The sequence below is a fragment of the Bactrocera neohumeralis genome, chromosome 3 (genome assembly GCF_024586455.1).
Source record: "Bactrocera neohumeralis isolate Rockhampton chromosome 3, APGP_CSIRO_Bneo_wtdbg2-racon-allhic-juicebox.fasta_v2, whole genome shotgun sequence".
In the NCBI taxonomy this organism is placed as follows: domain Eukaryota; kingdom Metazoa; phylum Arthropoda; class Insecta; order Diptera; family Tephritidae; genus Bactrocera; species Bactrocera neohumeralis.
In genome coordinates this window covers 8195086-8222712 of record NC_065920.1, presented here as the reverse complement: position 1 = coordinate 8222712, position 27627 = coordinate 8195086, and the positions used below count along the sequence as shown (strand labels likewise).

The 27627-nt window shown below is 33.8% G+C and overlaps 2 protein-coding genes across 12 annotated transcripts; one reads left to right on the top strand and one right to left on the bottom strand.

Annotated features, from left to right (window-relative positions):
• Nucleotides 1-3512: 3512 nt before the first annotated feature.
• Nucleotides 3513-23295, bottom strand: LOC126752214 (large neutral amino acids transporter small subunit 1). 10 transcript variants are annotated; one of them, XM_050462849.1, is made up of 8 exons: nt 23206-23295; nt 17398-18014; nt 13489-13684; nt 11373-11475; nt 10724-10991; nt 6068-6392; nt 5864-5988; nt 3513-5800 (listed from the first exon to the last, which is right to left on the bottom strand). In XM_050462849.1, the coding sequence occupies exons 2-8, from the start codon at nt 17664-17666 to the stop codon at nt 5524-5526; spliced, it is 1563 nt and encodes a 520-aa protein (XP_050318806.1). In that variant the 5' UTR covers nt 17667-18014; nt 23206-23295; the 3' UTR covers nt 3513-5523. The 10 variants fall into 10 exon arrangements, with proteins under 10 accessions (XP_050318806.1, XP_050318811.1, XP_050318804.1 ...); XM_050462854.1 differs by having other exon boundaries at nt 17398-17840; XM_050462847.1 differs by lacking the exon at nt 23206-23295 and adding an exon at nt 21253-21467.
• Nucleotides 23296-25271: 1976 nt separating this feature from the next.
• LOC126752224 (guanine nucleotide-binding protein subunit beta-like protein) lies at nt 25272-27203 on the top strand. Of its 2 annotated transcripts, none has more exons than XR_007665979.1 (3): nt 25272-25463; nt 25585-26126; nt 26245-26338. XR_007665979.1 is itself a non-coding variant. In XM_050462876.1 (3 exons), the coding sequence occupies exons 1-3, from the start codon at nt 25355-25357 to the stop codon at nt 26878-26880; spliced, it is 957 nt and encodes a 318-aa protein (XP_050318833.1). In that variant the 5' UTR covers nt 25273-25354; the 3' UTR covers nt 26881-27203. The 2 variants fall into 2 exon arrangements, 1 of the variants encoding a protein (XP_050318833.1); XM_050462876.1 differs by having other exon boundaries at nt 25273-25463; nt 25585-25796; nt 26245-27203.
• The last annotated feature ends 424 nt before the right edge of the window (nt 27204-27627 follow it).

The following is a 27627-nucleotide window of genomic DNA, read 5'->3' as shown; positions in this document are numbered from 1 at the left end:
TCTTATCTATGAATATAAATATGTGCGTACAAATAAATGCGTACATGTGTACATAAATTGTTTATTATATATAAAAATGAAAAATACTTAAATGCAATTAGATATGTCCTCAAGTAGGAAGTCATGAATGGAGGCGTACAAGACGATATTGTAAATACATTTATTCGAATCAAACAAGAACAATAAAGTAAATACATATGTAAATAAACGTTCCTTTCAGTCATATATTTGTTGTTTATACGAGTATACTTATATATGTACATATGTATTTAGGTAATACTATGTATGTATGGAAGAGGCATGACATTAATGCTTGTGATGCTATGTCAATGCTCAGCGTCTGGCTGTCTGTATATTATACATACATATATACACAAAATAATACCTGAGTTTTTGGGTTATTGATCTAAAATTTTTCACGCGTTCTTTTCTTCTCGAGAAGCTCCTCATACCTCGGATGTCAGACTCCTCTAGCATATAGTTGCCTTACAAACTGAATTAAGTGCTAGTCTGGAATTTGTATTGATGAGATATCTTCGGGAAATTGCCATGTACCTGTATTATTCTCAAGTCAAGTGTGCAATCTCCGAAGAATGAAATCGAACCGATCATAATCACGTTCAGGAATATCATTGACTCCAAATGTAAGTAGAGGTTGTTGACTTGGCTAAATGTAAACAAAGCTTGTGGACTTGGCTAAATGTAAATAAAAATGTCATTGACCTCATAAGATGTAAGCAAAGGGCCATTGATCCCATAAAATATACACGGCAATAGAAATTGAACGATCAAAAACAAGTCGCCGATCCGGTCCGATATTTGGCCTGGATTATTATCCAGGCATATAGCTCCCTTACAAGCTGAACAATCGATATCAATATAAAAATCTCTTTATATGCTATAAGAAATACACCTCTGAGTAATCTTTTCAGTCCACTTTTACATTGCGAAAAATCGTTGTCTATTTAACTGTGCTATTATTTTCAAATTAAACACAAATCTTACTTTGACCAGCTTTAACAATTCCTGTCCCGCTATTCAGGGGTGTGTTCGGCTGATTTTTGTGACTTTTATTATGTCGCACCTAAACTTATTCAATTTTTTTATGATTAATAAAACAGATGAGAAGAAATAAAAAAATAGTCTACTAGAATACTAAACTTCTCGAGCGTCTGTTGTCCAATATAGAAATTAAAAAATATGCAGTCCCTGAATTTAATAGCTGGCTGCCGACGATTTTAATATTTTTTTTTTTATAAATTAATCTCGACTGGTTTGGCGCATCCGTGTGAGCCACAAGTATGTGAAATATTTAAAACGCTCTAAGAAAATGTTGATTAGAATTTGAATTCCCAATCGGCATATTGATAAGGCAAATTACTGCGAAAGTCTTTAAAAAGCTTTATAATAACCTAGAATGACTTTACAATCTGCATATTTTATTATAGGTAAATTAATTATAATAAAAATAAATTTAATCAGCCGCTTAGAAGACTCTCAGATTATTATTAAGGCATGAGAAGCTAAAAACTTTCGAGGCTTTATACTTATGTTTTGAGGGCTCAAGCACTCGTTGTTAGCATTGAATTTCGAAGCGTATGTGTTTCAAGTTATTTCTGTTATGTAATTGAATAATAGTTACGAACTGACCCTTTCGCTGGCACCAGTTGTGTGTTATAGTTATTGATAGTTTTCTATTAAATCATATTTACATGGAATGTATTGGTAATCTTGATAAAGATTTAATTGTTTTGAAAAAAAAATTAATCCGTTTTGACGCTATGATGAAAGTGAATTAAAAATCTAGTCATATAAATTTTCCGTGATCACAAATATTTTTTTTTTTTCTACAAAGCGAAGAGAAAATCAATTTTTCTATAAAATCTGATTATGTACATAGCATAAATAGAAGAATTCGTTTCCTATAGAATACAAATATGTTTGCCCTTCAGGTTGAAGTTTTTGGGACTGCAAGCTTCCCCATATGTAATACAAAATCATACAAAAGTCAAACTATTTTTTACATCACGATTTAGATTTAGTTTTAATCTCTTTTAGTTTATTAACTATTATTTATTTTATTTAATAAATTTAACATTAATTATTTCTAAGATTCCCTGCTGATGTAAGTCAAACATTTACTTTAATTAACTGAAATCGCATTTCTAGTTTTATTTATAAAAATTGAACCAGAGCCAGAAGCGCCTATTTGTTTATATTTACTGTCACTTCTCCATAATTATTATGTCTAGTCATTATTATTCGATTTAAAAATATTTTTTGTTCATTTTTGGTGACCTATTTGCCAATCAGTGCACTAATTTCTTCTTTATCTTGGTAAGTTTATTCGCTTTGTTTTAGAAAAGATTTGTTAATAGAAATTGTGACGTGCTTTTCGAAATAGCAGATGTTTATACCACATAAAAAAATGTCCTTATTTTATTTTAAATTTGATTTCAATTTATATTACTTTTTATAAAAAATGGTGTAATAAAGTTGCAGCAGAGTATAAAAATTGTTACTAAGGAGAATGTATTTTTTTTTCTAATAAGTCTTAATATTTTTAAACCCAAAACGCTAAAAATTAATTTCCAAAAAACCAAGTTTTCGTTGAAGAAATTTTTAAAATTTTTCTAAGATGTAAAAAAATATCTTAAATATAAATCAATGAATTTTATTTTTGTTCACAATTGATCGTGAAATCGCGTGTCGCGTCTGTTGGCTATTTTATCTAATTTCTCAGCAATATTTGCTTAGACTCAATAGTTTTGTTGGACATCCCCTCCATTTAAGAACATATTTGCTTCAGTCAAAAAATACAACTCGTACATACATTGAGACAAAAAAGCACACGGAAATTGTAATTAAATTTCCCAGATAAATGATATTTCAAAAAAATGTATTTTGCTAAGTTGGTCGGACAGTCTTTAATAGCATAGCATTTGGCATAGTAGCCAAATAAGAATGCGATCTGTCAACCAATCCACAAAGATTTTGTCTTAAATTTTGTATTTCTAACCAAATTTCGTTTGCGGAATCGTTGCGAATTTTGGAAAAGGCTTACGATGATTCAGTTTTATCAAAAACACAAACCTACGAGTGGTACAAGACGGTCGAGAGATTGTGGAAGACTTACCTCATTCCGGCCTCTTCAACTGATAAAAATATTAATTAAGTACAAAATATAGGGCTTAAAAATTATCAGGCAAGTGTTAAAAAGATTTGAAGAGAGCTTGACAGCTCTCGCGAGTCCGTTCGAATGATTTTGGTGGATATTTTGGATATGAAACGAGTTCTTGCTCGACTCGTTCCGGTAAACCTGATTTTTTTCAAAAAGAGTACCGATTGTGATCGAGTTTAAAGCCAAAAACGCAAACAATTTCCGTGTACTTTTTTGTCACAATGTATTATACATATACTCCACATTATCTCGTGCTTGAAATATCTTTAGCAGAATTTTTAAAATAAATGTGACCTGACTACAAAGAAAACAAAATTATATCTCATGTATGTATTTTTCAAGCATTTATTTAATTCTGAAGCTATGCTATTCCACATTTAAATTATTATGGTTATACTTTTTCTAATTATTAGTATTAAATAAGTATTTTAAGCATATCTGCCATTACATATTTGTATAAGCAATGTATATGTTTAAGTGTATAAGTGTGTGTATATTCATAAATTTTTAAATAACTTATATTAGACCAGTTTTTTCTTAAGCGAGCGGCAAAAGAAGGCTCAACTCAATTAGAATTTCGCTGAAGCTAATTTTCAATAGAGGTTATAACTCAGCTATCAATATGAAAGTAATTGTTTCAAAAATTTTTACTTCATTTCAAGGCGTTTCTAATCGTGCTCACTATACTCGAAAAAAAACAAGTTTGTGTTGTTGTTTTACATTGCTTTGTTTTTTGGCGTGTATTCTTTTGCAACTCGCTTAGCAGATAACTATTCTTTCATTTTATATCAACTAACCTATGTATATACATATGGTATATGGTGCTGCATTGCATGCTTTAATATCGTTTAAGGCATTATTCCCTAAAATGTCATAGTTATTTCGTTGCGTCTTTTAAAGCTAAAAAAGGCTTAATGCGAAAAGTTCGGTAGCTATCCAAGCAAGTTTAATAATTTAAAAATTTAGTACATAAATATTAAACAAATCATATTTAATGGTTAATTTAAAGAAAATTTTGTTTTTTTTCTTAATTTCACGAAGAGTAAATTAATCATTCTAAATTAATCTAAATGGCAAATTATATGAATTTAAAACAAAAAATAAAAACAAAAAAAAATGCTTTTAAAAATGCTAAATTTAACAAAGTATGAAAATGAACTATTTTTAACCATTAAATATTTAAATATTAACAATATTTACTCCATACAACACTCCGTATCGGACCAAACCATTTTTTCAACAGATTGAGTCATAAGTAAAGAAGTAATGTCACCGCTTTTCGAAGTCAATAAGCCTAATTTGGAACTTTAGAGACAAATATTTTGATTCGAAGTCATTAAGCCTATTTAGAACTTCGAAAGCAAATTTTTTGATTTTGGATGCTAATTTTGAAAAACATAGAAATCTTTTTCATAACTAAATCTCTCGAAAAAAGTTAATTTTTTTTAATATCCAAAAAATGTTTTTTTATTTTTACCGTTGCAGTTTTTTATTTTTTTTAAACCATACTTTAAATAAAAACGTTCCTTTTTTTCTACTTACTCTTTAAAAGAAAAACGTTTTACTGCTTGACTACGGATTTTCAGACTAAATTTTAAAATATTGCATTCGTTTGGTAAAAAAGTTATTTAAATTATATTATTTAACTAAATTTGTGTATATTTTTCACATATAATAGTATCTGTGTTGCTTCACAATGTTCTTAGTCTAATAGTTATATAAGAGAGCCTCTTAATTTAGTCAATTAACAAATTATTCACACTTTTGAGAAAATTTGGTGTTTGATTTATTTAAAGAGCCGTCGCAAGCGCCCATAAAGAATACACTTATAGACATAAGCTTCCTAAATTCATTTTAATAACGGAAAAAGTCGTATTAAAAATTGTAATAATAATATTGCTATTTTTTAGAAGTTTCATATATAATGTTTACTAACTAAAAGCACTAACAATTCTTATATTCATTAAATTTTTGTTTAAACTTTTAAACCAAATCGTTACATATGACCTTGTACATACATATTTTGTTGGTCTGCAAACTTACATACATATTTACAAGTTTATTCCAAATATGCTTGCATAGGTGAGAGTCTGACTTAAATACATGAACTTTAGCTTTAACTTATAAAATTAATTTTATTGAAATAAATACAATACTTTTCGCTATAAAATTAAATATTTAATACGCGTATGAAATATTTCGTACTTATATAAATATTTACATATGTACTTGCTTTAAACTAAAACATAACCTGTTTAGCGCTGAGTTTGTTTAATTTAATATTTACTAAAATTAAAGCCTACATAATTTTATTCTTTATAAAGCCTTCACTGCTTTCTAGTTTACTTCTCGTCACTTTCCCTACTCTCTATGAGCTCCGTATTGAACATGGCTCTGCAGAAATTCACCATACCACGTGAGAGTCTACCATAACAAGCTGGTTTATTCTTACGCGCTATGCATAGATAATAAAACGGTATACCAGCTACGGTAATGCCAATACCAATAATGAGATTCATCGGATCCTTGAAGCTAGGCAAGAGCACCAGGGTCAGGCAGCATATAATGAAGATTATTGGCAGTGCCAGGTGCACGCGAATAGGTCGCGGAATGTTCGGTCTGTAAGTGTAGAAACGTTAGTTATTTTCATTATAGAAAATTAATTACAAAATTTGCATTTACTTGGTGTGACGCATCCAGAGCATGCCCGCTATGCTGGCGACCACCGACAGCCACAACATGGCACTGAAGTAATTTATCAAAACGTAAACATTGGCAGTGAGTAGTGTCAATAACGACATGATGCACTGTGTGAATGAAAAAAAATCACATATTAATTATGTTGGCATATTCTACTCCCACTCCATCGCAATCTGTGTCACTTACCGAGAATATCAGTGATGGTATGGGCGTTTGTTGTTTAATGTGGAATAGTGTAAAGAATTTGGGTAGATGACCCTCTTGTGCACCCGTCGCAAAGAGACGTGCCGACGTGAAGAGCACACCGTTAACGCCACCAAATGTGCTAAGCGCTACAAATATCGGCACCATGAAGGCGAGCGGCCCGAACACGCGATTACCGAACGTGACCGCCACTGCCAGTGAGCTGAGCATTTCCGTTTTCGAGACCACCACAAAGTAGGCGAGATTCACAAGCACATAAATACCGGTGACTAAGGGCATAGCAATCCAAATGGCGCGTGGGAGATTCCTAGAATGAGAGTGAAAAGAAGGAGCATATAAAAAATTTTGTAATAAAAATTCATTGTAAAAGCCGTTTTTGCATCGAACTTTCAACTAACCCAACAGGTGTCTGCATATTCTGTGTATTATGCTGCCTATCTTTATCTTTTTAAGCTTTCATTAGAATTTACCACATTTTTTGACTTTGCTAACTGAACTGATAGGCAATAAGAGATTGGTATTCTGCGCAGAAGTCTCTTCCTAGTATAGAAATTTTATAGTGTTGAACAAAATATCCGAATCATAACAATTGAATTTGATTTTCGACCTAAGTTTATAAAATCTAGGTTAGTCAGACAGATTTTCACCAGTGTTAAGTCTGGAAACTCTTAATAAAAATTCTCGAGATTGTAATTCCCCGTTTTGTTTCGAGGTTCAAGCTTATCATCAGGATTTAGAATTCCACAAATATATGGGCACTACCCAATCTTCTCATATTTGATGAAGACATCTTCCAAATTGTTTTCATCTTAATGGAGGGATTCAGTTTTTTTTTGTCCAAGTTGGTGGTCCTTGATCAGATAAAATTCGAGATCAGTTCCGATTGCTTAAACCTGACTCTTGTGGGAACGTTACAGTGTAAGTCTTTGTCGGATAATTTTCCAACGTATACTCTAGTGTCTAAGTAATTCTATATACCTACAAAACCAACATAATTTACATTTAAACCTCGTCCAAGATAACTATAGCGAAGATTTTGACATTTTCTAAAACTTTTTTTGTTATGGATATTACTTTAAATATACTGAAAAATATTTTTTATTTATTTGATATTTTCTTTAGACGATTGCAAGTAGATAATTATGCAAGATAAATGTATACTGAGATGTCTACTTCATTTACATATTCACTTATTTCACAGCTGATAAGCTATATCCGAGTCGGTTAAGCGGACACATAAACAGCTGTTCATTTAACAATTCACTGTTTTCTGAATTGAACTCTCATGAATTGCAAATCACAGCAATTCAACAAGTGTCATATTGCATACATACTTACATATATGAATAGCAATGGTTGTAAGTTTTATGCACGCACCCTGCAGGAAAACCGAACGAATTAACTCCGAACAGTATTAGTTATAGTAGGTTTTCCTTAATTTACAATATTTTGTGCTTATAGGTGCTACTGGCTCCCAAATAATAAATTACTTTGAAAACTATCGCCTCGTTTGACCAACTATCGAGTACAGCTTGTTTTCGGTTATGCAATTTATTTTCCTATATTTGTTCTAATTTTCATTCACAGTAAATAAAAATAATTTTTGAGCAACTATCCACTTTCAAAATTATAAAATCGGCGTATATATCATATAATTTCCAACTCAGCAATCAACTTTGCAATCGAATATTTCAGTGCAAAAAAATGGCTGCAATGATCGTTTTTATATTTCAAATATATCTATATGTTAATCGCTCAATATAATATTCGTACATCTATGTGACCTTCCATCGCTTTAATAGGCCCCGTTTTTCCTACTAAGCCATCTGAAAGATTACTCCCACGTTGCCTTCATTCGCAGCTACCCACATTTGAGCATTCAATATATGTAGATATGTATGCGTTTGTGTGAAATTTATGTGCATACATATTCCAGAATCAACTGGTGGGCTTTGCTTTTCAACAAACGCTGCGCCCAATGAATGAGCACTTGACAAACACATAAAATCACTTGAACTTTCACTACAAAATAAATTGCCTTCAAGGATTGTTAAACGCTTGACTTTTACGCACACGCACACCCACATTCACTTTATATAAACACCACTCATCAGGGCATAGTGCTGATGGAAACTTTACTTTTATGCGCAATGAAGCCACTTGAGCGTGATACAATGGAGGTGGAAACAGCGTTGCAAAGAGAGGATTGCTAAGCAAATAGGATAAAAGACCGTCGCGAATGACTTGCTAAGATATTGACCGAATGACGCAAGCAATTGATTGACACAACACTTAAGAAAATTAAAGTTTTCAGTTAAATTGAAATGTGATTTCATTCCTGGGATGTCACTGGAGTAGAGAAATCCCAGAGAAATAGTTTGGCGTGTATGCGCCGCTAATTTTGCCTATTTAAAAGGATTGAAATAAAGTCAATCAACTTTAAGGGACACATCTAGTGTGAAAATTTTAAAAATCGTTTTTTTCATATTTCGATAACATACTAAAATTTTAAGTCCATATCTCAAATAATTTTTAGTTAAAGACTTCTGAATCAGGCTTGCCGCTCAATGCGCTAAGCTCCCTCAGAAGTACATTTTTAAATTATTCGGTCTGATCAATTTTTTTAGGTGTGTAATAGATGGTTTGTAACACAATTTTTTTTTATTAATTTTTATAATAATTATTAAAATACTTTTGTGTGCGTTGAAACCAATTGTCGAAGCTCTTTTGTCCCTCAGATTGAGGTATCTCCAAAAAATGTGTTCTGAACGCTTTAACCAACTGTACAGGTTGTCGAAAAACGTTGATTTCTCTATTTTTGACGTATGGAAAGAAAAAGAAATCATTCGGTACCATGTCAGGACTATACAGTGGATAACTCAACAAATGTTTTAAGTGCTTAAAATGCAATTATTTCAGTCGATTTGTGAGAGCTCGCATTGTCCTGATGAAGAGTGAATCGTCTTTGGTGGTTATTTTTTCTGATTTCTTGCAAGACAACAGGCAAATGGTTGTGTGTCCTCCGAATTTACTGTTCTCGGATTTCTAGTGGTATGGTTGCGATAAGTCTAGCTTTTCCCCAAAAACAGGCAACCGTTTGCTTCGAAGTTCTTGTTGCGCGAACAACTATTGTTGTATTCCGCTCTTGAAAAGCCTATACAGTCGACTGCTGTTTACCTTCATGTACATACGCAATTTACCTGTCGCAATTTCATAGACGTGCTTCGAAGCACCGACATCCTATTGCTTTAATAATAATAGTATTGACGGGGGCCTGTTTTTGAATAATTAACGAATTCCTGGGAATTCAACGTGAACAAATTTTTTTTCTGTAAAATGTCCGCGCAATATTGAATAGTGGTCCCACCAATGCCTTTAGTTGTCTCTATATCGTTCCTTCTTGCAATATTAGTTTGCTCACAGTATCAATAGTTTCCGGAACAACAACTGATTTTGGACAACCTTCACGAAATTCGTCTTGGAGTAATCTACGACCTGGAATAAATCGCCCATATCATCCGGTCTGGAGCTTTATCGCCAAAAATTTCATTAAGTTCATCGATGCATTATTCCATTTTTTGCCCGAGATGTCAAAAATGTCAAACTTTAAGATAAAGTTGTGAGTGGCCAGATTGCAACACTAAGGTTGCCAAATCCCCAAATATAAAAGGCAACATATGCACTCGTATGTACCTCTACGAGATTTTAATTTCAACTTTGCTATGGTATGGCTTTTTAATTTATTTTTGGTTTTCATTCAACTAATAATTATTTGAAACCAACATATGGATGATTATGTAAAGCCTGTTCTTACAAAAGATTCTTTCCTATTTCAAGTTAAGCTTGCTCTCTCTCTCTCTCTTCTTGCTCCAATTGACTTTTCTGAAAAAGAAGAGTACTTCCCTTGCATTCTTATCAGAATACCAATCTTAGTGTAAAAATTCTTAAAATATATACTTACTTATAAATCGCTAATAGCATTGACAGACGGCAGCGTTAAACCAGATTAATTGCATTTTTCGGGATTAATTCAGGAGTTACCACAGCTAACTCCGTTGCTGAATCCAAAAATATTTCTCAAAATTTTAGGGAGTTTGTGAGATTTTCGTTGGCAACATTGTTAAAAATGGCCAATTTTCATCTATTGTGAATGAAATACAAGCAACCCTGACAGCTGTTTATCAAATTCTCAATATAATATCAATAAAACTTCTATGTTATGATGCAGTTTTAAAAATAATGTGTTGATATGCTTTTGTAATAAAAAATGGTTTGGTAAAAATTGGTCGGCTAACAACCGTAATGTTTATCTTCTATCAATTTTCATTGAAAATATTATAAAAAGGACAATGAGCTGTTTATGACAGTTTCAAACTCGCATAGCTGCCGTCTGTCACCTACAAATTTGGATCTGATTAAGTGCGCAGTTAATCCGGATTAACGCTGCCGTCTGTCAAGGCTATAAGCTTCATTTTTATAACTGTAATTTTTTTATACATATGTGAGAGGTCATAAATCAGTTGGCAATGATCTTTTTAAAGAAAATAGTCGTACCACAAATTCAAACAGTATTTAGCACACATTTTCAAAGACAAATTTCTGAAAATTTCCTTAGAGTAAACTGTTAAAAAAACTCACTTGTACGGATCCTGCAACTCCTCCGTTACGAAATTCAAATAATTCCAACCACCGAATGCAAAAAGACCCGAGTAAAAGGCGAATCCAATATTGCCCGCATCATAATTGCCCTCCCAGGCGTTTTCGAAATTTTCGAAGCGGCCCAACGCCAGATAGTAGAGACCAGCTAAAATGATCATGATCAATGCCAACAGTTTGCCGGCGGTGAAGATGTCCTGAACTTTCATCGACCATTTCACGGATAAACAGTTAATGGCAGTGAGCAAACCTGCAAATATACATACGCACATGTCATTAAAAATATATTTATTCCAAATTTGCAGCCGTTAATTGCCATAAGTTTAAAGCTAAAGCAAAGCAAAAGCTCATTTGTTTACGATTGTGTGCAAAAAGTGGGCGATCGGCTGGCGTGTTGCGCGAGATAATGTTTACAAATGTAAAAGGAAGTTCATAAATAAATGTTATATGCGCGGGTGTGTGCGTGTAGGCTGTTGTTTTATTGATGGTAATTTGTTAAATATACTTCGTTTAATGTTTCGTTATCAGCGTAAACAAATCACGTGTGACGAGTATGCAAACTATATATATGTACATACGCATGTTCATATGTATTTATTTATAAATGCATTTTTGCTTCCTCCTCACTTACACAAACAAATTGCCGCTAAAATCTTTACAGCCGATTCGGGCGGTGAGCAGTCTTCGAAAAATGGTTTTGCCGCATATTGCGCGAAAGTCAACGCGACAATTGTCTGGAAGAATATGAAAAATACATACATACGAACATTAAAATTATAAAGTGACAGAAATAAAATGAATTGTAATTAAATTTGCTGCAATTCATTAACAGATGTAAGCAATTTGCGGTTTGTTATTGCTTTTTATACGAGTATACTTACATTAGGGTGCTTCAAATTTTTGTTCGTAATTTTTTCTTGACTCTCTCAAGTGAGAAACTAACATAAAAATTTAAAAAAAAATGTTTGATACACCCTCATATACATATGTAAGTAGGTATATTACTTACTAGGGTGGGTAAAAAAAGAATATTTTTTTGCTTGGTACTCTGAAAAATAAGAACTTTTTAACTTATTTTACTTAAAATTCGCAAGAGACCTTTTTTGTAGAGCATTCAATTTCCTACAAAATCTATGAAACGAGATATTTCTTTTTTTAAGTTGGAAGCGATATTTGGTTTTTCATTCTAAAAATAAAAAAATAGGAAACTGTCAAGCGAAGAACTTTCCCGTTATAATTAAAAGCTAATACTTGGAGAGACTTTCTTATTGATGTGTAAAGACCTAGTTTTCTGATTCCAAGCGAAAAAATATTGGATTTCTGAACCCACCCTAATGTATATAATATATACATATATTGGGTGACAAATCATGCATATTTTAGTTTAATGTAATTGTAAAATAGAATTTATAGTCATACCTAAATATACGCAAATACATAGTATTAAGAATATCACTACATACTCAATAAAACTCAAGTACTCAATAACAGTGTGCGAGTCCACAGGGGTTTTCAATTTGGACTGATGGTTACAGAATATTCCATCTACATATTTAATATTATATTATTAATGTCAAAACAAGAAAAAACTGTAAAATGGGCTGTCCGAAGCGGTTTAAAAAGATCTTTAACTTGAATTGGATCTTGATATGTAAGTTTATATGGCAGATACATATATGCTACAGTGTTCTGATCTCAACAAAGTGGGCGGCGATTGTAGCGATTTCTTAGGAAGTATTGGGGGTGTGCAAAATTTCAGATCGATATCTCAAAAACTGAGGGACTAATTCGCGTATATATAGACCGAATCGAATCATTTAGTCCCGCTGAACCTTAAATATATACTTTATGAGGTCCCGGACAATTCCTTGTGGGACCGATACCATTCTATGATTATGCTTTTTTTCATTCTCATTATCAACCCATCTATAGTGCATCCCCCTGTATTTTTTTATGTTCGAACATGGCCAGTTTTGAAAAAATTATGTATTTATTCACGATGTGAGTTCATAATAAGTAAATATAGTTTTAGAATCAAATCGAAATTATTGATACTTGTTACACTATTAGCATATTTTTATTTATAATTTCCTAGTAGTTCCCATTAATCAATGATTCATCGTTTAAAGCGTGCAAATAACAATAACACATATGTATGTATGTACATACATATACGCACGAACATATTTTGATGTAGGTAATTACAAAAACATTATAATATATGTATGTATGTACATATACATACATACATATATATGCGCATAACTTATGCATGTATGTACATATGTATATGTATAATTAGGCTTTATGAAGTGGATAGTAAGCTGCATTGCTTATTAAAAATAAGTAATTTATGTCACCTTGCCTATTTAGCTCGCTCAACTTGACCTACTCCATGGAAAATATGAAAGTAAGCAGAAATTTTTAATTTAACAATTAACTTTAATGCCAGAAATTATTTTGAAAAGCTGAAAATTGATGGTTATTTCAAATTTTCAAATATTAATATATAAATTGAAAATAATATTGTCAATTATATTTTTTTTTTTGGAAAATAAGTTTAAGAAAACAAGTTAATTTTTTTAGAACTTTTTTTCGCGTAATTTTTTTATAAAAAAAACTCCCTACTTAATTCGATTCACTATTTATACAGTTTCTTGTTAGCATTTTTGTTTATTTACACACGTGTATAATTTACTTACATGCATACATTCACATAAAAATATGTACATGCCTACAAAACTCACCTGTGTTGTTGGTCTAATGATCAACAAAGCTATCCATAATCTCAAAAAGCCGACTAGCGGTCCAAATGCCACCAACAAATATGCATAATCGCCACCCGAACGTGTGATGCTCGTACCCAACTCAGCATAGCAAAGTGCGCCGATCGTCGAGAGTGTGCCGCAAGCAGCCCAAATGAGCAGAGACGAGCCCACCGATCTGAAAAAGTTAAACACGAAATAAATATAAATAAATAAATAACTAAGGAATTTGAATTTGTTGGTACACAACACAATTATCAACGTCTAGACACGTCAAAGTAAATGTTACGTATACGCACGGGTATTCCTCGAAATTTGCCGTTGCCGCGAATTAAAAGTTTGCTCTACTATAGTTTGGACCGTTGCAAATTACAAGTTTTCGTTGAAAGAGTTGCTTTAAATTATGCGCGTAATTAAAGGCTGCGCAGTGACAAATGAGTGGTTGGCGATTTTCTCTTGGAACTCGTTGGCAAAATGTTTGCCTTTTATGTTTAAAATTGACAAACTTGTTCAAACACAAATCAAAATGCTAACATGTTTGGGTGTATGTACATGTGTTTGCGTTTGATTGGCATTTGCCGAGGTAGTGTTTAGTATTATGCAACGTAAGATTAATTATATATTTATATCATTTAAAGGAATTTAAAATTTGTATGTTAATATTTATTAGCAATCATTGCTACTTCTTTATAAATATTAATGCAAGTTAAAATTTTAAATTATTTTTTATTAGAAACTATTACAAGTGTTCAGAATTAGATCTTAACTCGTTGTCATTTTAAATGAATATTTTTCTCAATCCACTAATTGATTTCATTTAGTGAATATAATTTGTTAATGAAAGGTATACAAACGAGTGGTTTAATAAATACTAATACGAGTAATTACACAGCTTTCTAGAGATGCTGGAGGAACCACACACTAAACACCGGCCATCGAATGTCAAGAAAGTAACCCTCCTACGAAGTGTTTTGTGAAATGAAAATAAATGATAATACATACATTTCTTGTATATCTGCAATTTTCCAATTAAACTAATTGATACATTTTCAAAGAAGTAATGTTAGCGCACGCCTACACATCTTACTCTCTAATTGTAAAGACATGTACATACATACAAATGTATGTAATATATGCTTTCTACAGAATGATTCGTTCCAGAAACTATAATAGCAATATATTTCAATGTTTTCGTATTGAACAATTTGCGATAATTAAAAAAGCTGGGAATTAGTTGTTTGAATAGTAATTTAAATATGTATATCTCTGACACATACGTATATATGTATGTATATGAATTCCTTCATATATGCAAATTGAAGAATACACATTTTCAATACACAAATTGTTATTTGTGTTCTCACACATTGGAGATATTAATTATAGGTCTTTTCTTTAATAGGAATTTCTTTAACTTTTACAAATAAATTAATTCATGACTTTTTAGAGGAATTTTCATGCTACTTACTTAATTAGACTTTCTAGTAATTATATAAATACAAAACAGTATCAATTTTGAATCCAGCAAATTTACGCAATAAAGCGAAAGATTTCCATTTAACAATGAATCAAGTTTCGGTCGACATACAATTTTAAGGTGTTCCATGGGTTTCGCCCAACAAAAAATATTGTTTATTTTATTTTTATATTTTTTCAAATAAAAAATTCAATTTTTATTCAAATAATACTCACAAATATTTCCAATTTTTTTATTCAAATTAAATTTATTTAATTAAATATTTTTACATACTTTTTATTATTCCAATGGTACATAAGTATTTTACAAAGATTTTGTGAAATTTTCAAAGAAAAAAATTCAAAATTCCGCTATTTCGACGTCACGTCCGGCAATTCCGCGAAAAAAGTGTGGCTACGCGTTGACAGCAGGACTTCTTATAAGATCATAAAAAAAAATCGTCCTTTAGTTAAGACCATAAACTAGGTATTGGACGAAGGAAATACAAAAAACAAACAAAATTTTGGAAGATGTTTTTACAAAAGAATGCAAAAACTTCTCCAATATTTTTTTAATAATTGTAATTTAACTAAAAAATCCTTCGTTCAAGACTATGTAAATGGTTAAATCATTAAATGAAATCTTGACAGTTTCGAGAAAAACGCGTTTAAAGTTCTAAGTGAATATATACATGTAGCTGTCCTCAAACACGCAAGCTTCCAATGAGTATCTTGACAATTTAGAACAATATTCTAGTGATGTTATTTAATTAAATAAGACAATATTTTTTTAAGACGTGAAATCCATGTAATCCCTTATGGAAACCCAACGAGGAAAATAAGTACAATACAGGAAATTAAATTCATCAATAACCCTGACTCTCCACTCAACAGTTTGTAGCCTTTTAAGAGTCGCAGAGCATCTTTAAATACCTATATTCCTAAAAAAACAATAGATACCTTAGACTTCAAAGTTATGATAAGAATCTGAAAACGTTAACATTTTTCTCAGACGAAACACATTTTCAGAGTAACACTAATTCTAAAGTAAAGCATTAAAGCCTAAGGTAAACCTAAGAGACGCGATTTGACACAGTTTTTGAACTTGCAATATTCTGGATGTGAAAGATTGATATTTACAAGCATGCGGTATTAAATTACTATTAAATTACTATTATTAACACACCTAATGTGACTATCCCAAAAAAAGGTGATTTAAAAAAAAATATTTTAAAGGCAACCACTACATTAAATGTTTAAAAACTTTGAGATTATATTTACATATATATAATTAATGAACATTAACTAATAATTTCACAAAAAACATTATTCGCTACTTTCCAAGATTCTAAAAAATGCTACCACTGCTGCAGTGATTGCGTACTTCATAATGTTTAAATACAAAAAAAATTAATCTTTAAGATTCTTTAAAATAATTGAAATTTAACAGAAAGGAAAAAAGTCGTAATTACCACCAAAATTAAATTTTTCATACAATCAAAAAAGTAGTGAGTATTTGAACAGAGGAAAATTTACAAAATAAGCTGAACCAAAAAAACACGTTAACTTCGGTTGAACCGAAGCTATAATACCTTTCACGCATATAAAAGATTCCTTACCAGAACTGTGATCGGATCGTTTGTGGGGTACAAATATGCTATTGTGACTCGATCTGAAGAATTTTTTCGAAGTTCGCACCGTTGTTTTGGACAATAGCCATGCAAAATGTGAAGATATCTCGTCAAATGACAAAAGTTTTCTATGCAAGTACTTGATTCCAATCATTCTATAGTGATTCGAAACCAGCTGTTCCTCCAATGAGCAACTACTTGGGTAGAAAAAGACGTGTGCCAAATTTCAGATCGATATTTGAAAAACCATATACAGACAGCCGAACATGGCTAAATCGACTCAGTTCGTAAACAAGATCATTAAAATAAATTAATTGAACTAATTTACTTAGCTGAGCGATTACGCTTTAAAAGGCTGTAACTCAAAAAGTATTTGAGATATTAATTTAAAATTTTAGTACGTTATTTTGAAAGGCATAGGCCATCAAAATATGCAAAAACAATAAAAATGAAGTTTTTAGCAATCACACTAGGCCTTTGAGCTAATAGTTTTCGCTTCTACTTATAGCGAATTATCACTTTAAGTAACACCATCACCATAAAATCAACTTCCGTACTTACTGTCTAATACGAGTTCGTATTTTATAGCCACGCACAAATTATTAACACCATCAATAAAGATAATGAGTTGTAAATAAAGCAACTGTTCAAATATAGATTTTCGTTTCAGAAGTTAAAATAAGAGAACTCTTATTATATTTCTTGTTATAATTCTCTTTCAAAGCAAAACTTACAACTACACACAATCATATAAATGAAAAAATAATAATGAAATATAATAACGGTGGGAATTCAAGCTACTTACTCTGTATAGTTGAAGACACCTGTTGGTGCTATAAATATTCCGGAACCGATAATAGTGCCCACAATGATAGCCACACCGTTCATTAGCGTCAGTTTGCGTTTCAATACGATTTTATCGCCGTCGTCAGATTCAGGCATGGCCGCATTGCCATTTCCATGGCCGTTAAGCGTGGCAGCAGCGTCGGTGGCGGCTGTGCTACCATTGCTTGCAACAGGTGGCGAATTATGCACTAAACTTGTGGTAACACCATTGGCATAACGTTCTGTCATTTTAACGTATTTTTTAATTAAATGAATTTGATGTTTTCTTTTATAAATGCTGTAAATGCTGGTTCTTACGCTTATCTTGCACTTTTTCACGAATGTTTTGGAATATTTTTGTGTCAAATGAAGCCGATTTATGTAAACACTTTTGAATTGTTTAGTCGCTTTTTGTGTGGATTACTATTGTTTAAGTATTCATTTAAATTTTTTAATGATTTTTTCGTAATAAAATCACGTTTTAGCACCTATTTATTTTTATGTTTGTATAAAATTTTCGAATATTTGTTAGTTGTGTAACCTTACAACCGTTCAGCTGGAGCTCGCATCAAGAACTGAACTAATGGACAACTACCGCTTTCGGTTTTACCGTGTGTGAAAAGAAAATTTATAATTCAACTGTCAAATATTCGTTGGAAAATGAGACAGCTCATTCTCACACATGCATATGCACTTGCAACACAAACCCCGTAGGAAAAACTTCACTTCAATTTTATTTAATTTTTTCAAAAATTCAAAATGCATTGTTTCGAGCTAATTTAACCGCAAACAAAATAATTAATTTATTATGTATAAAATTTATTATTTATATAATTAATGTAGCTTGGAACATACATAAATACACAACAATTATTATTGCCTTAATGTGTAGAGTTCGGTCTCATTGCGGTTTCCGCGACTTCAGCATTTCCCACATTCATTATATGTATGCACATGTGTATCATACGTAAGTGTGTGTGTGTGTACATGTGTAGTTTGTAAACACACAAAATGTTTAGCATTAATTTTTGCGAGCGATTTTTGCGTTGCCGTGCAAATTTTCTCACTTTAACACTGCGCATGCATGATAAAAAAAATATCACAGCATTAGGGTGGCTACTGTAAAAGTGAATAACAGTTTTATTTTATTATTATACTTAAAATTAGGAAAACATTCCTAATGGTAACTGACGGAAAATGAGAGGGAAACCAGTAATCTACCTTAATATCAAAACCGAGACTGAACAGAGTTCTTCGCCAAGAGGAAGCATATCAATAAAGCTCCCGAAACTATTCAAAAAGATTTTTAACTAAATACGAATAGCTTTTTACTAACTAGTAGCAGTGGTCTACCTCTATCAACACTTCAAATATTAACATAGGTACACTACTTATCAGCAGACAGCCAAAACCTCATCCTGTAGTGTTTTTCTTACAAACAACGCTATTTTTTAATTAGAATGCATATCTTATCTTAACTTAAAATCCTTGGACTTATCATATTATCACTCAACCCTAATTGAATGTGAATCTGCATGTGTACATATGTATATACGCATGTATGTATGTATGAATATGCTGTTCTAATGTGATTAGCATTGCAAAAAGAGCGACAATCAGGCCTGTCAAACCAATAACCAACCAATAGTTCGATCCGAATTCAAAGTCATTGTCTGCTGTCACAAAGCATTTTAATCTCCCTCACCGGCAGGCATTATTGTATCCACGATACACCTGTTGAGTAGCATAGAATGGGATGAAAGTGTGTGATATGTGTATGTACATACATATGTACATATGTATACAAAAAAAAATATTTCGTTGCTGTTGGAGAGTTTCCTACAAAGCAAGAAAAATCTGTTCAAATTATGTCCAGATATTATAGAAAATATATTTTTACAAATTTTAGTCGCGTAAAATCGGGATTTCACGAGACATGAACGCTTTAACTGAAATTCGTTCGAAGACATTAACTCTGTTGACTGTCAGAATGCCCAAATGTTGTGATCATTTCGATTATTACATATAAACTTGACAGTTGAAGGTTAAAAATAGCATTATAAGGAACGAAATAGAATCTCTTCAGGTTAAGGGGTTACATGGGTATACGAATTTCAAAAAATCGTTTTTTTTTTCTTATTAAATTCCAGAAAACTTATAGAATATTGTACTCAATTTTCAAGTTGATTCGAGTAATAGTTTCGGAGATACAGCCTTGAGAACTTGTGCGCTCGAGGCGAGCTAAGCCAAGTGCGCCGCCTTTAAACGCGTTTTTCTCGAAACTGTGTTTTTGAAGTCGGTCGGCATGACAACACAATTCTTTGCGATACAATTTTTAAAGACTTGAACGAAGGATTTTTTTCGATTACAACTCTTTGAAAAAAAATGTCGCGAAATTTTCATTGAAATTTTTATATTTATGCAAAAATGTCTGCAAAAAATCCAATTTTCAGTTTTTTTTCTCTGTCCAAGTTCTAAGTCAAAGTTTTAACTAAAACACGCAATTTTTCACTTTAGATGATTCTGTAAGGAGTTTTCCTGCCAACGCGGGCGTATCTTTTCCGAGCGTTCACCGGAAATGGCGTCCTAATACCGAGTTTAAACATTTTTTTCCAAAAATTTCAGAATTTCTTTGTTAATAGTGTATGTTTGTAACAATAAAAAATTTTATAAAATCATTTATTTTTTATATGAGAAAAAATTGTTGAAAAAATACAGTTTTTTATCCAAGGAAACCCATGCAACCCCTTAAGGAACATTTTTGGAACAAAATACGAGTTTTTGAAAATTCATTTGTACATACATACATACATATTTCTGTATTTTGAGTGAGAAAATTAAAACGTTGTGCTGTCCAGCAATTTAGATTTATGTATTCCTTATCTAAAAGTAAACGTAGTTGCTTTTTAAATACTAAACACCCAAAAAAATGCTAAAATGAAGATAGCACCGTTTTTTGTCTAATTTAGTTATAAAAAGACAGAAATATACTTATTTAAGATTAACGCTGGTAAAAATGTTAAAATCCTAATACTAAATAGTGGCTATTAAACTCTGCCTACGACGAATATGCAAAACACTTTTCGTTATAATTTAAGAATTTTAATTTTTTTTATATGTATTTGACAAATCTTCGCAATTATTGGTGCTATGAAATATCAAGAAAAACCCTTCAGCTGATCAGATAAATATTTTTTTTATTATTTCAATTAAAATATTAATATTTAATATTAATTTTATTATTAAATTTTAATTATTTTTTTAACGAAGAAAAACATTTCTTGCATCTGGTCACCTTAAAGATTGCATGTGCTTTAAAATAACATAACAATGCCTTTAGATATGTATGTATGCTTTGTTGTATTGGCCACACATATGTACACGGCAATGGTTATATTGCTACCTGGTGTTGCGTTTCCATGCAATATAAAGCAAAATTTCATCAGCCAATACAAAATAATTCTTCTGTTTACATTTCAACTCGATAAAATATTTTCAATATTCACGTTTTTTGCTGAAGTTCCCCCCATTAAGTGTACATTAGGCAACCGCACTACGCGAATGCATTTCACGAAAATGGTGTATCAGTTGCATTGCTGGCACATGGTGCCCGTTCGGCGCTGTGATAACTGAGCATTCTACAAGCGAGCTCGAATAAGCGCACGTTTTGCATTTTGCATTCGCGAAAAAAGCATTTTTACTAAAAATATGCAATAGAATTTCTTGAATTTCTGAACTTTTTTAGAATTTAAGTGTTGCTTACAAGTGGTTTCGTGTTTGCAAATACATATGTATGTATGTATGTACAGATGTAACGTGGTAAGAGCTTACATACATACAAGTATGTAAGTTTTGTGTTCTTTTATTACATTTCTCCTTTAATTATTGTGCTTTCTGTAAATTTTCCACAGAATATTAAGTGAATTTTTTATCATTGAGCAGACACATTTTACAATCACTGACGATATTTGCCGCACTAAATTTATCTAAATTGCCGCTCCCAAAACCGCCACAATCGGTAAACGCGCTCCAACTGAACAGACTGACTGCCATTGACTCTGCCATGTGTGCCGTGCCGACACCGAAAACTGGTGGTGTGCGTGCCGTGTTCTCTTTTGGCGCTTTCACGCAATGTCATCACACCGTTTGCATTCAACCCCAACGTAAAGTCATAGCTGAGCGGGTGCGAAGACCATTTCAGTTTTTTTTACTCATTTCACCCTGATATGCGCTCTTGCACAATATATGTATTTATCGTTATTTTTGCAAAAAGAGCGTAAAGCTTCTTCAAACCCACCCGTGTTGATTGCATGATGCAGGAGAAAGGGAAATATACATTTACAGACATGTATGTACATATGTATGTATGTATATGTACTATATACATATTTCTGTAAGTTAGTATTATTGGAGAGTTACATTTTGTATGTACATATGTACATATGTATGTATGTATGCATATGACTTGATTCGTATTTCAAGTTCATTGCCTGGCGAATTTCACGTGTTCACTAATCTCTGCCAGCCTTTGATTGAGTGCTTCCATATGAGATACTTAAGCAAATTAATATGACAATACTTAATTTATAACAATTATTAACAAGACTGAAGTGTTTGAGATTCAATAATAATAGGCTTAATTTAATATGCCCTGCTTCTGTATGGGAAACTCCAATAAAGTGGGTGCATGCGAAATTGTGAACATTTAGAGTCTTACAAAGCAGCAACTGCGCTCCGAAGCCCAAGTTTTTTTTTTAACAAGAAAAACAGTTAACTTCGATTGCACCAAAGTTGCAATAAAAAAGTTTCCATGCAAAAAAATTATTATGATCGTATACGCTACCGTCGTCCCAGCTGAACAATTTGTTCGTGAATTCTACTGTGGGCTTAATCCGAGCCAAATTTCCTAAAGGTATCACGTTTATCAAAAAAGTTTTCCATACAAAGCTTAATTTCAATCGTTCGCTATATGCTATAGTAGTCCGATCGGAACAATTTGTTCGCAAATTGTATCGTTGTCTTGGACAATAATCCATTCCAAATTTCATGAAGATATCACGTCTTTCATAAAAGTTTTTCATACAAGAGCTTGATTTCCATCCTCCAGTTTGTATGGCAGCTATATGCTATAGGGATCCGATCTGAACAATTTGTTTGGAGATTGTACAGTTGCCTTGGGCAATAAGCTGTGCTAAATTTCGTAATTATATCTTGACAAATAAAAGAGTTTCCCGTACAAGCCCTTGATTCCGCTCGTTCAGTTTATATGAGAGCCTTATGTTATAGTGGTCCGATATCGGCGGTTCAAACAATTGAGCACCTGCTTATGGAGAAAAGTACGTGTGAAAAATTCCAGATCGATATCTCAAAAACTGAGGAACTATTCTGGTTATAATGAAGAGCCTCAGAAGTCTTCAACCACCTACGAACTAATCTTTGATTTTTATGCGAAGCTTTTTCACTTTTCACACTCTAAGCAGAAAAGCAAGTGTTTTTAGATTCCAATATATCTGAAAAATATTTTTTTCAAAGTACTAAACCGTAAAAATATTTTCTGGTCACCTAAAATTGGCGCACACTCATTGTTTTCGTACTCACTGTGGATACGAACTCACGCTCACGTACTAACTATGTATATATGTATGTATGTATGCGCGAATGTTTGGCAATTGGGTCACTTAATTGTGCCGGCAAATTTGCTATTTTTAATTCGCCCCAATTATAAATATATTTGCAGGTTAGGTTTCTGCATTTCCAAACAAAGCAATTCACATTCAATTTCAATTACTTTCATTTAATTTCCCACTGCTGAGCGTTTCCTGCATAGCGTTTAGAAAAATCAAAACAAAACCACCGACCGCTACATGCCGCTACAATCACGCATTGAACATGGCGGCAATGGCTAAACGTCAAACAGCATGGGAGTGTTCACTATGGCACAGCAGAACATTGCTCATTGCCGGCCACCAGCTGGCGTGCGCTGAGCGCCGGTTGAAACTAAAGCTAAAATATCAGTCGAAAGTAAAAAGTTGCGGATAATAACGGAACAGTCACAGTGAAACGCAACACTGAATGCCACCTCGCGCGGTATGTTCACAGTTTAGTCGCCACTGCCGGCTGCCGGCGTAGAACTAATCCGATTGTTCGCAACTACGATTTCCTGCTACCAAGTGCAAACTACTTAATGCAAAAGGGTCACTCACAGTCATATTGAAAACGGTATCAAAAGCAGCGGTATTCAGATGCGAGGAAATTGTGAATTTCAATGGTCGCATTTCGAACGAAAACTGCACGCATGGTGGAATACAACAGTGTGTCGCCGGCACACAATGGATATTTTAGGTGCGACTGTAGTGGCTGAATTGCTTTTGTTTCAAAATGGCTTACGAAGCATTACAATTTCGTTTTCAAAATTTATTATCTCCATTTATTTGTAAACTGTCAACCGTTTGCCGGAAATCGACAGCTCCCTAACAGCCGGCATTCACGCTTAACGGCGCGTCGTTTGTTCGTTAACTCGCCGTTTGGGTGCCCTGTGTGGCGCAAGCAACCTTGCGACTTCAAAGAATATCAAAACATTTTGAATTCTGATTCCCAAACAGCAGGCGCACAGCAAGGCCACGCAAGCGAAACGCAATGCAGCACTATTGCGAATAGTACACTCACCAAACACATCAGCGCCGCCGCCAACCCCAGCTGTCATCTCATTCTCGCACACACAAAGTGCGCATTGTAGGCGGCATCTGGTAAATCAAAGCGGCCATTGTTTACTACAGACACTGCGGCATAACAACACACACGCACGTCTCATGACTAAGCACATTTACGCGCGTTGTGGCTGAAGAAACTTGCCTAGCGCGCGGGCGTTGGTTTGCTTGCGTGGCGCGGCTGTTTGCCTGGGAAAAAATTTCGCTGACGTGCCTAAAAGTATGGAATTGCGATTTCAGGCATCTCGGTAATGTGCGGAATTCGTATTGGAAATTCGGTTGGACTTCTTTGGACGTGCTCACGCGCATGTATTTGGCCAGATCTACCCGCTACGAAAGCAACGAACGCCGACTGTGCAAGCGACGAAGCAGCCGCCGCTGCCATTTTTATTCGTTCGTGCGTTTATGCCGCTGGCCTATCGATTCGTTTGGCAATCAGCTCGATATCTGTTTTTGGCGCTAAATGTCGTTCGATGAGCGGCAGGGCGACAGTTGGCATTCGTTGCCTTCTAAACTCGCTGGAAACCTGGTATAAATAGAGCTCGATGACTGTTGTATTATCGAGAAATGCACGGCAATCGGCATCGTGCATGCAGGCGAGCGAGCGAGCAAGTTCGCTTCTTCTTTCCATGCGCACACAAACACATCGATTGAAATTAATAAAAACGATTGCGATGAATGCTTCAAGGGCGGAAGGGAGGGGCGCAGGGGCTTTGTGCGACTTTGTAGTTGTAATTTAGATAATTAGGTGGGCAATTATCGAAAAACGTAAATTTTGAATTTTTACTACGCAAACTAAATGAAACAGTGAAAAATGGCAAGAAATCGCAAATTTAATTTTCGCTTGACACACATACATACAAGTATATATTTATATTTATAAACTTCGCTTTCAAAGAGACTAGCAAAATGTAAAAACGCAATCCAAGAATTTTATAATTTTAAATCCAATATTAATATTCTGCAGATTTAATTAATTTTTATTTACGATTTCTTATTTTTATTTGCAGCAATACCGCGAGCTTGTTCGCGTACATAGTTAGCAGTGACACATCATCTACCGCTAGTGTTGCGCGCGACATCTGTTGGCGAAAATAACACATGTGTATCGCAGCCAAGTTTGCGCATCAAATGGCAATTTCCTCATTTCCTTCTTTTCCATAAAACCTTCGTAAGGTTAAGTTGTATTTTCATTGCGCTCCGCAGGAAAATTTTATAAGTCCTTGAAAAATGAGTGAAACTCTGCAATTGCGCGGTACCCTTGTTGGCCACACCGGCTGGGTAACACAAATCGCCACCAACCCAAAGGATCCCGACACCATCATCTCGGCTTCTCGTGGTAAGTGTCATTCTAGGTTAGGTTGTGCTAATTGGAAATCAATCCAAATTATTTTCTGCCATCACTCAGTTGATCATTGCATTTGTTTAATGCTTATAACCACTATGTTGTCTAATTGCAGATAAGACCCTTATCGTCTGGAAATTGACCCGCGATGAGGACACCAACTACGGTTTCCCACAAAAGCGTTTGTACGGACACTCGCACTTCATCAGCGATGTTGTGCTCTCATCCGATGGTAACTACGCTCTGTCTGGCTCATGGGACAAGACTTTGCGTTTGTGGGATTTGGCTGCTGGCAAGACCACCCGTCGTTTTGAAGATCACACCAAGGTGGGGCGAAATGTCACAATTTTAAGTCACAACTTTTGTGTAGCATAGTAGTTGATAGGGCTTAACTTTTTATGGAAAAAAATTCTAAAATTGAAAATGCACTAAGTGCAGGCAAAATTGCTAGGAGTATAGGTGGTGCTTATTTAGGGCCTTGTGCAAACAATTTGACAAAGTTTGAGGTTAGATCAGCTAGTCTAGCAAAGTAATTTGATAGGTCAAGCATCACCTAAATATGTATAAAAATACGTGCCTATGCGAGGCAGAATTCTGGTTGAGTGTCGTGGAGCACCTTCTCGGATAATCTTCACCGCAACAGCAAGGCGGTAAATTGTAAGTCTCGAGTGGTAATATTTTTCTTAGTAATGGTTTTTGGTTCATAGTTTATTGTATATTTATATAATTTCGTTTCTTTTATAAAAATACTAATATTTCTTATTTTAATCCATAGGATGTGCTCTCCGTAGCTTTCTCCGCTGACAATCGTCAAATTGTCTCCGGCTCTCGGGACAAGACCATCAAGTTGTGGAACACTTTGGCCGAGTGCAAGTTCACCATCCAGGAAGATGGTCACAGCGATTGGGTATCTTGCGTACGTTTCTCGCCAAACCACTCCAACCCAATCATCGTGTCTTGCGGTTGGGATCGCACCGTCAAAGTCTGGAACTTGGCTAACTGCAAGTTGAAGAACAACCACCACGGCCACAATGGCTACTTGAACACCGTAACTGTCTCACCCGACGGTTCGCTCTGCACCTCCGGTGGCAAGGACTCCAAGGCCTTGTTGTGGGATCTTAATGACGGCAAGAACTTGTATACTTTGGAACACAATGACATCATCAATGCTTTGTGCTTCTCACCCAACCGTTACTGGTTGTGCGTCGCCTATGGTCCATCCATCAAGATCTGGGATTTGGCATGCAAGAAGACCGTTGAGGAGCTCCGCCCCGAAGTTGTGTCGACCAGCTCCAAGGCCGATCCACCACAATGTTTGTCGTTGGCTTGGTCCACTGACGGCCAGACTTTGTTCGCTGGCTACTCTGACAAGACCATTCGCGTATGGCAAGTATCCGTCTCTGCTCATTAAGCTCATGCTTGTGTAGCAGTTAAGGACGCTTAATTGCAGTGGCATTATTTTTTTTTAATTACAAATTTCGTACGTACTGAAAATAGTGTTGCCCATACTGTTTGGGCATTCAAGTTAGAAATGTATGCGAAAAGAAAAATGTGTACTGTATTTAAAATGTTAATTCATTGAGCGCTGATTTGTTTATTATATAAGCAAATAAATAACAAGGAAATGTCAAAAAATCTAAAAAAAAAATTAAAATTGTATATTTTGTATTAATTTAGTGGTATTTTAGTTTAAGACGTGATTATATAGTAAATATAGGGTTATTTATATAATAATTAGGTGTTTTTCTTCACTCAGTGTTTGTTTTGTGTCTGAATTTGTTGTTGGCTTAGTTGTGTGAATTTTCCATTGTCCTTTTCCTTGTGTGCGGCGCTTTTGCGGTTTGCGCGCCTAGTGTAAATTGCTTAGTTGGCATTTCTGCTTCACATCCAGCTGAGCTGGCAAAACATTGCATACTTTCAGGCGCGCCATGCACATTTATTTTTGCGCGGACACTTTCTGCTGCACTTTGCGCGCCTGGTAGAAATGGGCAGTTCACATTTCTGCTAAAATTGCGGATGTGGTTGTGTGTGATGTGCGATTTTCGGTGATGCGTTATCGATTTCGATGAATTTGCGATCGGAGCGATAATTTACTTTAAAAACGATGCTTTTGATAGAAAAAAGAATATTTCTGCTAGAAATTGGGAATTTTAAAGAT